The 15,796-nt window shown below is 42.2% G+C and overlaps 1 protein-coding gene across 1 annotated transcript in view; it reads right to left on the bottom strand.

Annotated features, from left to right (window-relative positions):
* RYR3 (ryanodine receptor 3) overlaps positions 1-15,796 on the bottom strand; it is a 541,796-nt gene that overhangs the window by 329,614 nt on the left and 196,386 nt on the right. Inside the window, exon 3 of the mRNA XM_034661206.1 lies at positions 5,118-5,225. Within this exon, the coding sequence (XP_034517097.1) occupies positions 5,118-5,225 (108 nt within the window). The remainder of the gene's footprint in view (positions 1-5,117; positions 5,226-15,796) is intronic.

Genomic DNA, 15,796 nt, shown 5'->3' with positions numbered 1-15,796 from the left:
GGGGTGTTGAGGTCCCCTACTATTACTGTGTTCTTATCTATATGTCTCTTTATTTTGGTTAAGAGTTGGCTTGTGTATCTTGCTGCTCCCCTGTTGGGGGCATATATATTAATAATTGTCATATCCACTTGTTGAATACTTCCTTTAAGAATAATATAGTGCCCTTCTGTATCTCTCTCTATGGCCTCTAGTTTAAAATCCAGTCTATCTGATATGAGAATTGCTACTCCAGCTTTCTTTTGAGGTCCATTTGCGTGGAAGATGGTACTCCATCCCCTTACTCTAAGTCTGAATGCATCTTTGGGTTCAAAATGAGTCTCTTGTAGACAGCAAATGGATGGGTCATGTCTTTTTATCCAATCTGCAACCCTGTGGCGTTTTATGGGAGAGTTTAAGCCATTTAGATTGATAGAGATTATTGACAGATATGATTTAAATGATGCCATGTTCTCTGTAAAGTCTTTGTATCGGTTGTGACTTGCTGCTCTGTATCACCCTTGGGGCCTTTTTACCTTTATAGAGCCCCCCTTAATATCTCCTGTAGGGCTGGTTTCGTGGTTACGAAATTGGTTAATGATTGGCGATTTTGGAACGTCTTTATTTCTCCATCAATTCTGAATGACAGCTTTGCTGGATAAAGGATCCTTGGCTGCATGTTTTTCTCTGAAAGAGCTTTAAAAATGCCCCCCACCAGCCTTTCTCTCATTCCAGGTCTCTGTAGACAGGTCTGACGTAATCCTGATACCCTTAAGGCCTTTCATTTTTAAAAACATTATGCCCATGTGCTTCAAAACCCACTTGGAGTTCTGTGCACCTGGTCATGTAACAGGGACTTCTCCTTCCTCTGAGGCATTTGAATATGAAAGGAGGGAGTGGAGCGGAGATGAAGAGGAACCAATATATATTTCTGGCACATGTAGAGATTTCTATCATTTAATTTCTACCAACACCATGAGGTAGGTTGCATTTTGAAGATTTGGAAAGTAAGGTACAGAAAGGAAAAATAATTTGCCCCAGAGGTCACCCAATGCATATAGCCCAGACTGAAAACATCTGCCTGGCTCGAAAGACTGAGCTTTTCTCATGACCAATGCTGCTTGCTCTCTCTTCAAAGTTATTTCCAAGGGATGGGGAGATTGAGGGCTCAGAGGGACATGCTGCCATCCCTTTCAGCGCCATGTCCTGCAGAAAGGGGTTGGGTATTTCACGTATTGTAGGTCCAATCAATCAAAAGTGTGAAACTATTTTAATATTTGTATGCAGGGATTTCACTTCAAACTTCAGCCATTTAATTGGCCACAGTGCCAAACATCTATCTCTTGGTAGTTTCTCCAGAATAAAATCAGATAGGATTTAATCAGAGTCAAATTGACCCAAAGATGAATTCAGCTAGGGTGGACTCTGGGGGGTACCCCCACGTTCTTGGCCTCATTTTTTCTTCTTTTCAACGTAAAGCTGGTCCCACAAGCTACTTGCTATAGCTAAGGACAGTTCAAGAACAAACCCGTTAAACAAAGCAGACACCTTTGTTTTCTCTTAGCAAGGGGAATCGCTGAATTGTAAATCCTTGCAGAAAGACTTCTGTACACTGATCACGTGAATAAACAAATGACCAAAGTCATTTTTTAAACATGTTCAGTTGCTGCACAGCAGTGAACAGGCACACCACACGAGGACCAATTTATGGCTAGAAGGAAAAATTACACTCTTCAAAGCACCCCATTTGGTGGCAGTCATGATCATTAGTGAAAGTAATATCTATTTAAAAGCAGTAAATGCCTATTTCCAAACAGAATGGAGTGGCATACAAAGGAAGCGTCATCCCACTCAAACATCCCCAGGCTTCCCAGAGAATCATTATGGTCTGTCATGTTAACTCACTTCCTGCACCCCCCCTTTTTCTTCCCTGCTGAATATTATCATCTAAAATCAAATTAAATACTAATGGTAAATGTGCACAGAAATCACTTCAGGAAAGCAAAACAATCAGATTCAAGTGGTTATATAAAAATATTATTTCTTATGGTAAAGATCAACAGCCCAGATGGAATTGTGAGAGCATTCCAAGAGGGTTACAGTAGCTGAAACTGTTAGCTAGGCGACTAGTTAATAGAACCACCAACAAATAGCATCTTAATAATTTCAAAAGACTCCAGCTCTCCTTCCAAGTCCCTTCCTCCTAGCTCTAAGATCGCTAGTCGATGATGATGATGACGACAATGAAGACGTGTCAAGATGAGAACTATTATCTTTGTTTGGCAAAACAGCACAAAAAGGTAACATGACACATGGGAAATTTCAGAGTCTGACCCAACATGGTGATTACTGTTATCCAATGAATATTTAATATAAATGTCACAGATCATTTATTTTGGACTCTAGTTTTCAAAGAGAATGCATCGCCCAATAAGATTTAATGTACTGGTTTTTAAATATGGTAAATTAAAGATGGTCCCTGAAATACATAATTATATTGAGTAAACTTCTCCTCCAACATGGTTGGTACGTAAGGTAGGTCTTATTTGTATGTTCCAAACTAAGTACTCACTCTTACAAATTGGTCTTCACATTCTCTTTGGAAAATGAATTGCTATTTACTATTCTTTTTTCTTTTTTTTCTTTTTTTCTTCTCTTTAATGTTCGATTAGCCAACATACAGTACATCATTAGTTTTTGATGTAGCATTCAACGATTCATTAACTGCCTATAACACCCAGTGCTTGTGTGGGGTAACCGAGTGGTGGCTATTTAATTCTTCTTTAAGATAAACCAAGTTAAGACTATTATTTAAGTGCATGGAAATTAAGAAGAGCAAGGATTATAATCAGAACTTCTCTATTTACTTTGTCATGTACAGAACTTTCTGAACTATTCAAGCTAAATGAAAATGAAGTCCTTTCAAATACACTTTTTGAGCAAAACAGGATAAGAGAAAGCTTAAGAGATAGTTTTCCAGTTAACATAGCTTCTATCTTCCCAATTTCTATCCTCAGGCCACAAGCAGGCAGAGTCTAGCCGATCTTGGTTGAAACTGAAAGTGCTGGGGCGCCTGGGCGGCACAGCGGTTAAGCATCTGCCTTTGGCTCAGGGCGTGATCCCGGCGTTATGGGATCGAGCCCCACATCAGGCTCCTCTGCTACGAGCCTGCTTCTTCCTCTCCCACTCCCCCTGCTTGTGTTCCCTCTCTCGCTGGCTGTCTCTATCTCTGTCAAATAAATAAATAAAATCTTAAGAAAAAAAAAAGAAACTGAAAGTGCTAATATTCCAAATCAACCAGTTCCCCCTCACCAAAGTGGTCTATAAATGATGAGTTGTTAGTTTTGGAAAAAGAATGAGGAATTAAAAATAGATTTGTTCTGCTGAGCTGAAGGATACATGCCTATGGAGGAAAGCACTGGAACCGAGGACAGTGCGAGGAGGAAGCAGACACAGACTTCAGTGAACATCCAAAGAACAAACACTCACCTGTGTTAATGCACTACGGTACAAAACAAAGCTCTTCTCAGATGGCTGACAAAAGCATATTATTTTAAACCAAAAGAGCGAAGAATCTCAAACACTGGTGTTAAGGACTCTAGGAAACTAATTAAACATTCTAATTTTACAGGTGAGAACACTATGGCCCCAAGAGATAATAAGTCTCATGTAAGATCACACTATGAGCTGGAAGATGACCTACATGTAAATACTGGTTCCCTTGAGTCCATGGTCATCTTCTCTTCTACTGTAAATGAGACATTTCTTTTTTATGTATGAGTTCATTTGAGTCAAGTGAGAATAAATTGTGCTAGGTACTACAAATTGTTTCTACCTACATGCAGTTTACTCCCCAGTATAGGATGCGGAAAATCAGACTTGCTATTATAGTACAGAATGAGGAGAACTATTTACTGACTGTCGCTCAAACAAGGACACCTATCCCAGACTTGTGGGGTCAACAAAGGCTTCTCAGTAGATCTGATATTTAAACTGGTTCCTTGAAGAAGTAGAGATTACACAGGGGAAGACAGACAGGAGGAGGAAGCTGTTCTAAATGGAAGGAATAGCTGACACACATGATCAAAGGCAAAAGAGCACTGTCATGTTTGAGGAAGTGAAAGGAATTCAATATGGCTGAACACTGAGTGTCTGGGTGGGGAGGGGTGAGAGGGCAGGAAAGCTGAACAGGGCTCACAAATCCTGCAGGGCTTTATGTCTAGTTAAAGAATTTGGAATTTTTCTCAAGGCAATAGAAAGACAAAGGGTTTAAAACAGGGAAGTATAATGATTAGATCTGCATTTTGGGAAGAACATTATAATAGCTGAACGAAAAAAAATGGCGGCAGAGGTAGATAAGTATAGAAGGAATCAAAGCAGTTAGTAAGCTGTTGTTGCAAAGGAAGACAGAAGACAGAGGACAGTCATCTAGGGGGGACAGAGAGAGATGTTTGGATTTGAGATATTCGGGCCATAGAATTAAAATACCTGATGATAAATGGATATAAATAGATGTGGGTCATTTGGGAAAGAAAGAGTCAAAATTATTCTAAAAGTCTCTGGTTAAAGACTTTGATGTGGGAACTAGGGAGCATAAGCCCGCAGTTGGATACTTAGGACAATTCTACTAACAAGAGAAACTCAAGACTGCTCTACATTTTCTCATCATGAGTGAAATTGTGGAGTCCTGAGAGTCAAAGACTGAGTTCTACTGAAAATCCTCACCAAACTGCTACAAACTAGTTGTACTTCAGCGGGGTAGTCATAAATCTCTGATGAGAGTTTTTCCAAGAAAAAAGAACCGCCTGACAGGCACCATCCATCTCAATGCCCTCCTCGCATTTCCTGGCGGATTATGGGTTAGGGAAGTGGAGTAGGTTCAATGTCCTTCTGCCCTGCTCATGCAGCATCATTGGTGATCTCTTCCATTTTCTGGTGGAAGTTGATGAGTCCAAAAGAAGCAGGATTAGGGTTGCTCAGTAACAAGAATTAAATACAGAGAGAAAGATTTAGTATCTCTATATGGATCAGTCAAGGATCCTACGGTTTCCTGGTTTGAAACTGAAGGAATGAAATGAAGTATGTACTTTTGGGCTGTGGTGTGTTCCAATCCCCACCTAGGACATAAATCAGGTACTCACCCCTTCGCCGCCATTTTCACCTGTGTTGGCAAGCATTTCCTGCAGGGCTCTCACAGAGAGGGACTGTTCCAGCACAAAATTGCAGACGCAGAGATCTGGAGGAACATACTGTGGGGATAAAACCAGAATGAGGATACCTACTCATATCAGTTGGGGATAGATCACACAATAACAATCTCAAGGGCAAAGAGCCTATGAATCAGTGACAGGTGGATGGATGGATGAATAGGAATATAAAAGGTAGATTTCTCTTATTCAAGTTAAGATGGGTTTCAAGCTGGATTCTAAAGGATGAGAAGAAGAAAATCCCTAAGTCTTAAGGAAACAGTGACCAAGATGTCAGGAGCAACTTGAGTGCAGTGGTGGTACCTACAGGAGAAAAACACACATACAGCGTTGCTGAAGAAGGGAAAGGAAAGATACACTGACCAACACTGATGCCTGGGCAGGACCAAATGAAGAAAGCCACTGGGACCTCATCCACAATAATATGTAAGAGGGCAATGGACAGACCACAGTGTGGTTCTAGACAATAGTGACCATGCTAGGGAATCTATTTACTTGTTAAGAAAACCTGAATACTGCAGCATAAAGAGGCGATAGAGGGAATTAAGAGCTGTACAAATATAGTTCTGAACAAAGAAATGTCCAGAACTATAAGAACTGATGACCCCTACGACAATCACTCTAATTTATTATGTGCTCAGGTAATACAATATTCATGCTCGCTCTGGAACATTTCTCAACAACAGTTAAAGACAGCCTTTGCTGCATACTGACTAGTAATAGCTAATGCTCATGGAGTACTTTCTCTGTGCCAAGCACTGTTCAAGTCCTTTGAATATATTAACTCACTTAATCCTCATAACCACCCTGTAAGATGGGAATTATTAACATTCCAGTTTACAGACAAGGAAACCAAGGCATAGAGAAGTCAAGTCACTTGCCTAAGGTCATGGCTTCTATTTGGCTGAGCTGGATTCAAATCCAGGCAGTCTGTCTCCAAAGTCTGTCTACATAATGCTACACTGTTCTGACCACTGATGGAAATATTAAAGATAGTTTTCACAACTAGAATATTTTCCATCAGCAAATATTTAAGTATTACACTTATAGAAAACACAGTGCTTGGTAGTGAGAAAGATAAGAAGACACTTACAACATCATTGCTCTGGAGGAGCTTACATTCTAGTTTCATGATACCCCATTTTCCTTGGGAATATAGCTTGTAATCAACTTACATACCAAGCCTTTGTTTCCTATAGGACACTGGAGAACACGGCCACTGGGAGAATAAGAGGAGTGAGGAATGAGGGCCAGAAGTCACCAACAGCTATGCCTGACCCTCTGGGACAGGTAAAACTGTTTCCAGGGAACTCCAGTTTAAAAGACAAAGCAAGCCCACTACTAAGGCACAGATAACCTCGGACTTCAACATTTTCATTTTTAAAATAGTGAAATGGGCAATATCTAACTTTCCTTTAATTTTGAAGTGTTCCATGCATTCTTTACCCCCCTCCTAACCTCAATGCCCTCAAATAAAATGATGTTTTACTCGCTGGACCCACTATTTCAAATTTTCAGACCCCCAAGCCAAGAATGGGTAATCCTATCCCAAAGGCTAAGGGCCTCTGGGTCACTTGAACTTTGAGGACTTTTTTACTAAGCAACGTTCTACTCAGGGTCACCACAGTCCGAAATCCTAAAAACCCAATCTTTCTAGAATTCTGGTGTAACACACAATTGCCCGGTTCTTTTTATGAAAATGACTACAGGAGGAAACTATAATCAGGAGACAACAGCTTTTATTTTATATGTTTCTTGCTTTGTTTTCAGAGTCTGTTCTTGCTGTAGGTAATTAACTCATTTGTATGGGACTTGAGCGAGCAAACAGCTGTTAACGCAGGGCACAGCGTCACATCCAGAAAGTGTTTCTAGAGCACATACAGCATCATTATAAGTCACATACAATATGATAAAACACTTCCCTAAATGCCTTATGCCATAAACATGTATCGTCTAACCCCGCTTCCCCAAATAGGATGCCACTGCCGAAAATTTTACAGAGATTCCTTCCCACCACTTCTTAGTCTACCTGGATCTCATGTCACCAGAATAGGAAGCAAAAGAGCCAGGGGTTGTGTGTTTCTTCCTCTTCCCCTCCACTAAAGCAGGTGATTTGGAGATTTTTCTATTCAGGAATGTCTGCAGTGATGGTTGGTACTCTAAAGGTTACTTTTTGGCTAATCAACTGAATGATTTCAACATTGATGCTCACTTTTCCCAGAACCCTATGGAGCCCATTCTCCTGTAGACATAAGCGTTCACAGGCCAAAATGCTGGAGATCCTGCCCTGGCATGAGACTCTGGGATTCTAAGTCACTTTTCTTTCTTCCCTGGGTCTGCTTTGTTTGGACAGGAGGCGGAAGTGCTCCACCAGCATCACCGGCATCTGTCCTGATGGAGGTCCACCAGCAATACAGTCACGGGACACATGCCAATCATAGTTCTCTTTTCCCTCCAGATAGGGTAGGTCCCGAGGCAGTCATGACGTCATTACTGGTACTAATGGGCCCACGTAAGTGGGAGACAGTGGGCAGGGGGAGAAGGCATGTCAAATGAGAGCATTGTACCTGCCCTGGTTTACGCCGTTTCCTTAACAGTTTGATCTTTCTACCTCTACAGTGTGGTCCTCGTCTGGAGCCTGCTTGGGGATAAGGTCACACCAGTCGGAGAGCACACAGAACAACATGGGGACAGTGGCAAGGGAGAAGACAGGGCAACAGGAGTATCTGGAGGAAAACAAAATGCTAGTAGTAACTTGTGACATAAACGGAGTGCAGAGCACAGGGCCAGCTGGCCTCCTACACCAGCTGCCATCCTTAATTAAGCTCCACACTGGCCTGAGTTCCCACCTCCACGTTCCTCAAGAATGAGCACAGGCCACTCGTCCATCAGAGCTAATTTGTTTGCAGCATGAGGGTCCCCCAGGAGGTCAGCTCCTTGTCTCTGGGCTCTAGAGCCTGTGCCTCAGTCACTCCACCCGGCAGGCGTGCGGCATGTGTTTACTGAGTCTCAGCACGGAGAGAAGGGCTCCGTTGACATCTGTTCTGAAATAGCTCTTCGTCTCTCCCCCCAGCCCCGTCCTCCGCCTAGAGAAGCACAACATTCCCAAACGTCCTCCAGAAAACCTTGAGAATGCAGGGCCCTGCGAAAGCCAGGAACTAGGTATTCGTTTAGCTCCACGATGTAGAAAGTAGCAGAACGGAAAGCCTGTGGACTCTCCATGTTCGGTAAATCTATGTACCACCTTCCTCACTGCACCGAAAGGGTTCTTCTGAGGCTTACTAAAGCAAGATGGTGGGAATCTGATACTCTTGTCAAATTCACACAGCATTCTTCTGCCTAACACCTCACAATATGCCCTCGGCACTGTGCTGGCTTATACTAGCCAGGCTTTGGGGGAAAGGAAGAGGGAGTCAGTTATGGGGAGGGGGGGAGGCCTGTCCTCCCTCTACGCCACTGTTAACCACACTCTGTTCTAGCTAGCTAATTCTCATGCAGTGCAGGCTGTTTCGCTAGGGTGGGGGTATCTTGAGAAAGCTGTGTCTTTCTACTTTTGGTATCCCCAGTACGAAGAACAAAACGCTCAACTCCAGTCTTCTTGAACGGACTCTGTGTTCTAGAAGACAGAGTATGCGGTTGGTGGTGGCTGTGGGTGTAGACAAGTTGCTGTGGGTGTAGGCAAGTTGCTCTGAGCGCTCACCTGCCTGGCTGGGCCCTTTCCCCAACTTGCTTATGATCCAAAGCCCCTGTCATGGGCCTCCTTCCACTTCTTCATTAATCCATCCGGTTCTCACATAGCCAGGCCTTAATGATACACCCTCTAAATGTATCAATAGCTTTGAATTAAAAAGCAATATAGGGTATATTAGTTAAGTGTGAATACTCTAGCATAGGACTCTCTGAGGTCCTCTATCTGTTCAACTGCTTATTAGTTGAATGAGGATAAGCAGGTAACTTAGTCTCTCTCTGTCTCAGTCTCCTTCTTTGTAAAATAGAGATATAATAGTAACTATTTCTCAGCATAGACAGCTTTTATGTTTAAAGAACTTAAAATAGGGTCTGGTACATAGAAACAAATGTCAGATATTATCCATCACAGAGCAGTAAAATCAAAACATCAATAACTCACTTACATGTTCATTTACAGATCTAGTGTTTTGGAAGTTCTTATTGTGTGTAAGAATAAGGCAAATTCCCTATCCTTCAAGGTTGTGGTCTAGTAGCATGTTAGGAAGCGAATGGACAATTTCCCAAGTATGTTTCAAAAGGCCCAGGGTGAGTGAGAAAGTGAGGAAGCACACAGAATTGAACTTGGCTGGGGTGGAAGGATGGGGAAGGGGGTGAAGCGGGGAGACAGAGAAGAGGAAGAGGAGAAAGAGAGGCAAACAAGCAAAGGGAGGTGAGAAGCAAGGCTGAGGAAGTAGGCATTAGACTGAGAGGGTCTTGAGTCCCCTTGTCAAGGAGTTTGGACTTTATCTTCAGATCAATAGAACACCATTAAAGGAAGTTATGCAGGAATTAGTTTAATCAAATTTGTATCTTTGAAAGATCATTGCAGGTCAGTCTGAAGGAGGATAGACCAAGGCAGAGAAATTAGGAGGTTGTTGCCATACACTGGTTATGAGGTGACAATAGCATGAATTAAAGTAATGGTGCTAGAGGTGGAAATAAGAGAATGAATTTGAAATATCTTGAGAAGGTAGGAAAGGTAAGACCAGGCAATGAATTGAATGTAGGAGATGGAGGAAATGACCACCGGTGTTTCTACAGGATGGAAGAGAGTGCAAAAAAGTTGGGGTTCAGCAAGAATAAGCTACACCACGTATCAAAAGGACCACACAGAGATGGTAATTACACTTGGCGAATTGTTCACTGGAACCCCCCATTTGGGCCAACAGAATGATGACAAGAGAGCAGAGGCTCTGTGCGTGGGTATTCCCACAGGTGTCAGCAGAGGTAGGCTCATCTAGGAAGAGTGGGAATCTGAGAACATGATGCATATTCTCCATAATAGGAGAATTCCTGGAGACCCAGTCTCCACAGTCAGCCCAATTAACCTCACTTGCCTTTCCCTTGTCCTTTAAGCAGGCAGCCAGTGTTTGGAGTACCACAATACACATTTGCACTGCACTAGCTGCTGTGGGGAACAAAAGAAAAGGCATGGGTTCTGTCCTTCAAGACATTTTTAAACTATTTAAAGAGATGTCTACTGAACATGAGACTTTATAAAACAAAGCACAAGAGAATATTCAATGCTAAATTCCATGTCCTGCAGGACACAGAACACTCTCGGCAATGTTGTGATTAAAAAAGCACAGCCCAGGCTGGAGGCTGGCCTCAAGGTTTATGTGAACAAGAAGTTCCTGGCACATAAAAAGAACTCAAATTTTTGTTTAATGAATGAACAAGATGGGGGAGTTCTTTCCATTTTCTTGTGTCTTCTTCCCTTCTGTTTAAAATTCCATTAGTTGAAGCAGTATTTTTAAGTTATGAGCTTCAGAGAACCTCTGTCCTTACTTTCCTTTGCTTTTTCATCCAACTCCCCAAAGGAAAATGTCAAGCATTTGCGAGTGTCAGGAGTCAATAAAGGAGTAAGCAAAGGAAGGAGAAAGTAGAGAACAATTCCTGTTTACTAATTTTTCTACCTATACCTTCCACTCCAGTTTGGGACTAAACAGTCAGATGCATGCATGTGATTGACATGTTATTATATTTATGTGCTGATGGGTTTACATGGACTCAACCCTACTGCAGGGAGCAGGCTGCAGAGTCTGACCTGCTAGGTGAGGTCATTTCTAATGTCAGTCATCTGGGGAGCAGCGACTGTGAGAACAGAGGCCAGAACTAAGCAGGCAGAGCTGAGGTAGCTGGGAGAAGTGAATCTCAATCCTTTGATCTACATTATGAAGCGTCAACGTAGCCAGTAGTATGTTCTTAGGCAGATGTTACAGAAGCATCCAACCAATGACAGGTCCGAAGGTAGGATGTAAGGGACTTGGGCAGGTCATTCTTTCCTCTGGCTTTCCATATAAACAGGGACAGGAAGAGTGACAATATAAACCGCATAAAAATCAGAAACCAAGCGAGAATGTTGAAATACAATTGACCTTACATTTTAATTTTTCTTGTGTTATTCCTTAGTGTTTAACAAAAAATTTTTTTTGAAGTTCTGGCCTGTTTTGGTTGGATTACATAAATTGAGGAAAGAATTTTGGTCTACATGTGAACCGAAACATTAAAGCAAGATGCCTTGGTGGCCAATGGGATGGTCACAGGGGTAATTTAACAGGAGAACCTACAAGACAGAAGCAAAACTTGGGGCAAACCTGAGGTCCCTGACAAGCCAGCTCTCACCAATAGGACATGTCTATTCAGAAACCTCAAAGCTTCTGAATTTTATTACTGAGGACAGTATCTTAATTGCCCCTTTATGCTCTACTCACACTGCTTGAAATAGCTTAGTCCATGAATAAATATGGCTGGTGTTTAATCTCATGGCTCTAGATTTCAAATTGTGTCTACAAAGAGAGTCTATTTCTCCAGGAGCACATGCGCTAGTAACAGGCAAAGATGGACTCAGTCCCCAGTGGCCTGGCTTCTATATGCATTGTGTTTGTTCCGTCTCACCACGCCACCTCAAAAAAGACATAACCATCACCCTATGATGGCTTGATGTAGTCCTAACTTAAAGACCATGGATGAGAAGGCTTCTCAAGCTTCCTGGCACAGAAACCTAATCTCTCCTCCAGAAGATATTCCAGTTGGGTACAGGGTGGCATTGGATAAGACCAATTCTCCATGGGATAGCAACAGGATGGCCAGAGATGGCATGTGTAACTTGAATTTCAGGAGCTTTAAGCACCTGATAGACATTATCTCATCCACCTATATACAGCAGACGTGAGCTCATTTGTGGACTTCCTCTCTTCGTGATAATACATAATTATTTGTATTGTGTTTATGCTTCAAAGGCAGAACCAGTCATTAACCAAACTAACACCCACATCTTGTCCCAACCAGGTTTTATTTAAATATTTATGCAGTGAAGTTCTTTTTTTTTTTTTTTTAATTTTATTTATTTTACAGAGAGACAGCCAGTGAGAGAGGGAACACAAACAGGGGGAGTGGGAGAGGAAGAAGCAGGCTCATAGCGGAGCCTGATGTGGGGCTTGATCCCATAACGTCGGGATCACGCCCTGAGCCGAAGGCAGACGCTTAACCGCTGTGCCACTCAGGCGCCCCGCAGTGAAGTTCTTTTAAACCTACCTTTGTCACCTTTAAGTTTTTGCTATATTATAATGAAAAAAGTTATATAGCGAATGTTTAAATCTGAAAATGTTGCCTAGTTTCTGGATTTCTATAAAAATACAGGATAGTTCTACAACTGGTTTAGAGGCAACTCAACTGAGATACAAAGAATTGGGTAAAGTGGAGACAAGAATAGAACCCATATATACATTTTAAATGTATCTATTTACTTATCTCTATAATTTTACCAGGTATTGTGTTGAATTCTTTGTAAATATTCTCTCATTTAACACTAACTTCAGCCTTTAGGGAAGAGATATTATAGCCATTTTACAGATGAGAAAACAGACTCAGAAAGGCTGAAAAAGCTTCCCCACAATCCCATGCTGGAAATGACACTTAAAGCCTGAATTTCAAACTCCACTCTTTCTGATTGATCCTGTGTCAGTACTCCTGAAGAGAAGGTTCCATCCCTACATCAAGCTTGCAGAATTCTAACTACTAGGCTGCCTTCTCTCAAGTCTTATATTTTAATAAGAATCTAAAGGTTTCATATTATATTTTTGACTCTCTCAGAGTTGTATATTTTGGAAGAGCCACTGGGAATGCAAAGGCTACAACTGCAGTTAGTGAGAAAATCAGAGATCAAGGGCATTATAAAATTGAGGTTTTTGGCAGGCAAGATTGTATGCAGTTCTAAAATCTGAGACTGACTTACCACATAAGTGCTCTCTTCCAAAAGGCAATTCAACTCCGGGCATGATAGGACAGGTTTCCACCAAGGATACACGTGCGTAGATTTTAAACATGTACATATCCAGATCGTAAACATTTTGAGGGAAAAGACTTTGCCTATCTGTATTAAGAGCTGTTTTCATGAAACAAGGTTAAAAATATATAAAAACTTCCTTAATTTTTATGTTTTAATATTTTGTTATGATAAAGGATAGAGGGTCTTTCTGAAAATATATACAGACACTATTCGAAACTGTTGAGTTCCAATTTTTGCTTACATCTTTGCCAACAAAAGCCACTATATGTAAGGGGTGAGGTACACACATACTTTAAAGTTTTGTTTATTGAAGTAATCTCTATACCCAACATGGGTCTCAAACTCACAACCCCAAGATAAAGAGTCACATGCTCTTCTGACTGAGCCAGCCAGGTGCCCCTCACAAAATTTAAACACTTAGCTAGGAAACATTCTTTTTGAGAAGAAGAGGAGGAAGAGGTAATTATCTTTGAAAAGAAGGAAGTGAAGAAGGTCCCTCTGATCGATGCCTGAGGAGGCAATTAGAGGAACTCGACACTCTCAGCATCCAGCAGTCTGTAAGTGCTTGCAAGTAAGTGGGGAGAGGGAGAGAGAGAGTCTCATGCAGGCTCCACGTCCAGCACGGAGCTCAATCTCACGACCCTGAGATCATGACTTGAGCAGAAATCAAGAGTTGGATGCTTAACTGAGCCACCTGGGTGCCCCTAGGTGCATCTTCATTTCAGGGATGAGGGAGTTGCTCCAGAAGGACTGACAGCTGTCGAACATCACTGCTGCAGCACAAAGAGACGTACTAAGAAGCAGCCCTCACCGCCATGAGCAAGTAATGGCAGCGTCGGATGCCGTGCTGGCCTGAGGTTTACTCCAAAGCAAGAGTGAGGAAAGGCATGGAGTAAGTTGATCACATGCAAGGAAAAGGGAGAAGGTTATCAAGTTATTAAAAGGTGTTGATATTAAAAAAAAAAACTTATAGGAATCTAAATATTTACTTAAGAAGAACACTTGCTGAAATTTTTTTTAAAGATTTATTTATTTTAGAGAGAGTGTGTGCACACATGAGCAGGGGAGTGGTGGGGGGAGGGGAGACAAGCAGACTCTCGCTGAGCTGAACGCAGAGCCAGACCTGCACAGAGCCCCATCAGCCATGTGGACGAGATCATGACCTGAGCCAAAACCAAGAGTTGGATGCTCAACCAGCTGAGCCACCCAGGAGCCCTGATGAAACATTTTCGATGCAAGGAAGGTGCCACTGCCACCTAGAAGCAGGAAATCTAAATTGCAGGACAAATATCCTTGGACAAAAGTCTTGTTGAGAAATGCCAACCAGAAGTGAGGAAGAACAAAAAACACCCATAATCATGGTTCTATGCGCCATCTGTGAAACGCCCAGATATTGGCTGTTTAACTGACACTGACGGGCAGACCCATCACAGTCTAGCTTCTCCTAGGGGGAAAGTTTATTAAGTCAAGTGAGAGCAACACCTGCAACATCAGTTATCCTTTTGACGATCCTCAGAGATTTCTCACAAGAACTACCACAAATAAGCTCGTTCTGGAGGAATGAATGGAGAAATATGATGGGCTCCCAAATCTCCTGGGTAAGACTACTAACATTTCAGATTCCTGGGTGGGTACTTTAAAAGAATATCCCAGGTGACTTTGAAGCAGACGGTCTCTGACCCAAATTTGAGAGACCCCAAAGAGCAACTGGAGCACAAAAGTGGACTCAGGATCCTGGAGAATAGCTGATTCTCACTCTAGATCCTTCCTTAAAGAGTTCAAGTCATCTGAATATAAAATTTTCTTTCAAATGAATAACCCCAAATTTGAAATCCATGTAACTATTGTTTTTATCATCTTGCCTGAAATGGCCCCAACCAAAAGTAACATGTAGGTGTCCTGGACACCTAGTTTTCTGCCAAGCATCAGTGTTTCTGGCACAGTTAGGAAGAATGTTACCAAGGGCTTGGAAAAAATTAGTGCTGTGAAGCTGGTATTCTTGAATCAGAGACAAAATGCTGGGCAGCTGGCTGGTAAAACTGCCTGCTGGGAGACAGCGGAAGTGACAGGCTGGATGGCTGGTTTGGTTCTTGACTGAGCCAAGTTTCTCCCCCTGCCCAGCATGGTCAGCATGTTAAGTAAGAAATGTGCCAAAAGGCGAAAACTTGGGACAGTTGCATCTGGAAAAAACAAGCTGAGTGGCAGAGCAGCAAAACGTACCTACCGCTTATGGACAGAGGTAACCAAAACAATGACTCTTTATATGGTCCTTAAGAAAGATGGCCGTAAATAAAAGCCTAGCTTAATGAGGGGTACAGGTAATATACCAAGCCTGTGGGTAAATAACCAGATCCTAACATCAGCTGTTATTCTGAAGAGCTTGTGTATCAGAAAAGGAGTAGAGGTTGGGAAAGAGGCCAGGCAGCATGTCAGCAAGGAGACGGACCCAGCACACATGTCCCATGTTCCATGACGAAGGCAGGGGCATGAACACCAGCTAGAAAGCACAGGGTACTGGACGATGGAGTTAGAATGAGGTGTGACAGGCAGAAATACAAAGGGATAAGGTGAAAGTTGAGGGCGGTGGGCTGGT

This window comes from Ailuropoda melanoleuca, chromosome 5 (genome assembly GCF_002007445.2).
Source record: "Ailuropoda melanoleuca isolate Jingjing chromosome 5, ASM200744v2, whole genome shotgun sequence".
NCBI classification, from domain to species: Eukaryota; Metazoa; Chordata; class Mammalia; order Carnivora; family Ursidae; genus Ailuropoda; species Ailuropoda melanoleuca.
Note: the sequence above shows the minus strand (reverse complement) of the source record. Positions and strands in the feature narration are given on the sequence as shown.